The following is a 4623-nucleotide window of genomic DNA, read 5'->3' as shown; positions in this document are numbered from 1 at the left end:
ATGAACGTCATAAATGAACGGGACCTGGCTGAGCAGGTTTACCTCCTGCGTTTCTGTCTGACCAACAGCCATCTGCACACCATCCATCCCCGCGCCTTCCATGTTGCTCCTCAGCTCAAGAGCGTCAAGCTGTCGTCCAACGACCTCTCTGCCCTTCCTGCTCAAGTGTTCAGCTCTCTCGTCTCCGTCGAGGAGATTTTTCTCGATGGGAACCAGCTGGAGTATCTCGCTCCAGATATGTTCAAAGGACTTGATGCGTTGCTTATTCTGGATCTGAACCACAACCAAATCTCCAGTTTGTCCTTTGACATTTTTGATGGCCTGACCAATCTCACCTACCTGAACCTCAGCAGGAACAAAATCAAGAAGCTCCCACCCACGATCTTTCACTCCCTGAGCAAACTTCGCTTACTCAGGTTGTATCGCAACGAAATAGAGTTGTTGGAAGCAGGGATCTTTGACAAACTGGTCAGCCTCGAAGAGCTGAGTCTCTTTCTGAACAAGATTACACACCTCCCACCTCAGGTGTTCTGGTCACTTAGGAACCTGATGTCCCTTACTCTCTCCTCCAACAAGCTCCGTGAAGTCCCACCTCGAACCTTCTACAACATGCCTAACCTTATCAAGCTCACCATTTACAAAAACCCCCTGATGTCTCTGCCCGATGAGCTGATGGGCCACATGCCTCACATGCAAGAGTTTTATCTGTACTCCACCAACCTCGTCACTATTCCTGGAAATTTGTTCGCAAACATGTCTGGCCTGCTGCAGCTGAACTTGCATCTGAACGAGCATTTGAGGCAGCTGCCGTCAGGTCTTTTCTGCTGCCTTCCCAAACTTCAAAAGCTCTCGCTGAGGAACAACAACCTCGATCATCTTCATCCTCAGCTTTTTTCCAGACTAACCACTCTGGGCACGCTGCTCCTCAACGGCAACAACCTGACGACCCTAGCCGAAGACATCTTCCAGAACCTTACAGGACTCGAGACCCTTGATGTGAAAAATAACCACCTCAAGACACTCCCAGGAGACATCTTCTTGTCAAACACAGCTCTGAAACATCTCAACATGAGTGGAAACCTCTGGGACTGTTCTTGCGCCATCAGAGATATCGTGAGCTGGATGAAGCAGAACGAGCGTGTTCTTTATGACAACAAGGATGTGATTTGTTTCCGTCCTTTCTATCAGATGCTGCGCAAACTCACCTCTCTGCGAGACGAGGACTTTGACCACTGCTTTAAAAAAAGTACCACGACTTTTCGTTCCACACCAGTTATCGAACAAACACAACCCTTGCGTATCACGTCGGTCACCCCACCGGCGACATCAACCACCTTAGAGACCACAACCTACTCAGCCACCGCTCCACCTAAGAAAGCGTTCACGGCCTCACCTGTTTTTCATGATGTACTGGTGGTCCAGCAGGGTCCTGAGTATGTTCATCACAACCATCACAACGGCTGGGTGTATGTGTGGTTTCTACCATCCAACAGGACTTTAGTTGGGTTCTTCATGATTTGTTACATCCTTCTCTTGGCTGCAGGCTTGTTGCTCATTGTTGCTGCCATATACAACATGTATCGGCTCAGCGCAGTCATGGAAAAGCTGAAGGCCGAGTGTTTACGATGAGTGACACACTCCATTATCAGGCCTGGTGCACGCAGAGATAAACAGCTCGTTTTCCTGAAGCTTCACTCTCTAACTGATTAACATTGTTTCTTTACGTTGTGTTATGTTGTATCGTAAAGGACTTTATTTTATAAGACTAAACCTTAGAACATATATGTTTAAGATTTTGAGGATTAAAAAAAAAGAGAATTAAAGATGTTTGTTAGAATACCCAGTACAGCAGGCTTCCATTAAAAACAGAACTATTGTATTTTAAGGATACATTCAAAATGAGATATTGACTTTTAAGTTGTTTAAAGAAATAGTTTTTCATATCACATCTTTATTTGATACTAATTTTCTTAATTAATCAAAGTATGTAAATGCATTTAAACACATTTTTCTGCCCTCCAGTAAATCGTGTTCTGATGTGTATTTTGACCTTTTTAAATTTTTGAACAAATTACAAGATTACTCAGATTTTTTGAGGCAAATTATTCCTAACATGGAAAATAACATCCTGTTTAAAGCTCAACTTTAATTTTTAAAACATGAAACAAAAATTACGACTTTTTTTTTTTTACACTTAAAAGACTTAATACTTAATGCTCACAACAAGAGGCCTGAAAAACAAACTGAATTAAATCTGTAAATTTTACAAAATTACTTGTATTGTTGAGATATATAATATTTAAAATAAAATAAAATTTAATTATTGCATAAATGAAAAAAAAAAAAATTTTCAAAATGAAGCCACAGATCATTAACGATCTGTTGCCCTCTAGTGGCTAAATCTTCAAACTGCATGTAAAATATTTCAGTTTTAGAAAAGTTTCACGGACATTTTTGAATATTAACTTAATTAAAAGTGATAACACACCAATTAAAAATAATATTTGTTAAAGTTTTTCAAGAAACACTTGAGTAAAGCTAAAACATCAGAGTGTGGTGTATATATTACTGTACTCCTTTGACTGGCATTATTATGAACCACATGACCATAATAATTCATTCAACCTTTATTTATACAGGCTAGTCTAATTGAGCCACGAGGACTCATTTACAAGAGAAATAATAATAATAATAACAATAATTTAACATCACTTTTAAAAACATTCCTGTTGAAAATGTATGTCAAACTTTTTATGATAGTAAATGGGGAGTTTTATATTAACAGCCATGGGCTTTCAAGATGATTCATGTAAAGCAAAACAATAAAAAAAAATAAAAAATAAAGAGCATTATTTACTGTTTATGGATTTTTGAATTTATTCAGCTTTTTGGAACTTTAATTTTTTTTCATTTACTTGAATTAAATGATATATGAAATTCTAATGCAGTGGACTCAAACTGGGGGGTTTTCAGTGAAGTACAAATATTTACAAAAGTGAAATTAAATGCGTGAGTAAATGTACCAACTCAACTTGTAACTACTGGTGAACAGGCCTGCTCACAGAAATTTTTTTGCCATGAGGTCATTATGATGTTTTTCCTGCCTCTCCCACCTCTAATTACGTGTTTATTTTACATCTGGTAAAAGTCAAACACCCCCCCCCCCCCCCCCCAGTCCTGTCCGGCATTGTGACACAGAATTATTGTCTGAGTGTCAAAGTGATGCCCAACAGATTTACTTTCACAAGCAGAGCATTATGGCTGGCCTTAATGCTCCACTTTATATATAAATAAAACTTTATTAGAATTTGCTTTGGGCTTGTTTCAGATGTAATGGACATGCGGATGAAAAACAAAGAAGATAACAAAGCAGAAAAGTGAGAGAAGGGTTAAAAGGTAAAGAAGGAGATAGGAATAGAGGAGAGAGAGAGGGATAAAGAGAACACAAATCAACATCATTGAAGTCTGCCTCTAGACCTGCGGAAAAAAAACAAAAACAAAAAAAAAAAAACAAGACAAAACCAAGAAACCACAACAACAAACAACTTATGTAATAATACTTATAACATTATTAGAAAGTATTTTATACAGTACACGGTAAACAATATATATTTAGTGGCCACCACAACCCAACTGAGTGTGTATCTGATAAACACCTGAATCTAAACACCTGTGTGAGCATGCTTATCACTATAAGGTTTCTCTATAAAACTGTTCAATAGTGGATGTGGGGACCCACAGACCCGTCCCCACAGGACACAATGGTAACACAGGGAAGACCAGAGCCACAGACACACAGAGGCCCCCAAGCCCGGAGCTCTGGGAGTCCCCCAACAGGGACACCCGCACTCCCCAGAGAGAGAAGCAAATGGAAGCCCCTGGTGACCCCCAGCAACCACAATGCAGAAACCCCAGGAGGCTGCAGCGACGAGTCCACAGGCCCCGCTGGCAACCTGCCCCCCCCCCAGAGTAGATCCGGCCATGAACACTGAGCCCCGAGTCCCGAGGTCATACCACCCCAAACAGAGGCCAGACAGAGCCAGGGCACCCAGGCCCCGGCAGGCAGCCACCAGGGCGGGCCTGCACACACCCCACCACCCAGCCCCAGCTGCTGAGAGCCACCAATGCACTGGCAGCAGTGGAACCCAGCACCGGAGGGGAGCACGACAGGGGGAAGTAGACCCCACATTAAATGGGGGGCCCAGATTGATCCAAGAGAGGGGACCAACTAAAACCCAACCCGAGACATAAACAGGCACACAGAGACAGCCCGACAGAGCCTCTGTTGGGCCGTCCATGTGCCCCACACACCTGACAGCAACTGTAAGCCGGCCCAAGGCCGGGGGCCCGAGCAGCAGGGAGCAGCAGCTGAGGAAGGCCGGCCCAGTACACCAAGGATCAGGCACCCCAACAGCCCCACACCACAGGCCTGGAGAAGCCCCGGCATGCCACCTATGCACCCCCCCCACTCCCCCCCACAGCACCCCCCACCATGAATGTCACGTCAGGCCGACCAGCCAGCACCCCGTCAAAGCGAAGCCACGCCCCCGACCGCCGCCATGCACCACCAACAACCACACACACACAACCACAGCTGACCCCCCCCCCCCCCCCCCCCCCCCC

At 43.8% G+C, this 4623-nt stretch overlaps 1 protein-coding gene across 1 annotated transcript in view; it reads left to right on the top strand.

Moving 5' to 3' along the window:
- LOC119430809 (chaoptin) overlaps nucleotides 1-4623 on the top strand; it is a 23029-nt gene continuing 18406 nt past the window's right edge. Inside the window, exon 1 of the mRNA XM_037698288.1 lies at nucleotides 1-1466. Within this exon, the coding sequence (XP_037554216.1) occupies nucleotides 1-1466 (1466 nt within the window). The remainder of the gene's footprint in view (nucleotides 1467-4623) is intronic.

This window comes from Nematolebias whitei, chromosome 3 (genome assembly GCF_014905685.2).
Source record: "Nematolebias whitei isolate Nwh7 chromosome 3, NemWhi1, whole genome shotgun sequence".
NCBI lineage: Eukaryota > Metazoa > Chordata > Actinopteri > Cyprinodontiformes > Rivulidae > Nematolebias > Nematolebias whitei.
Note: the sequence above shows the minus strand (reverse complement) of the source record. Positions and strands in the feature narration are given on the sequence as shown.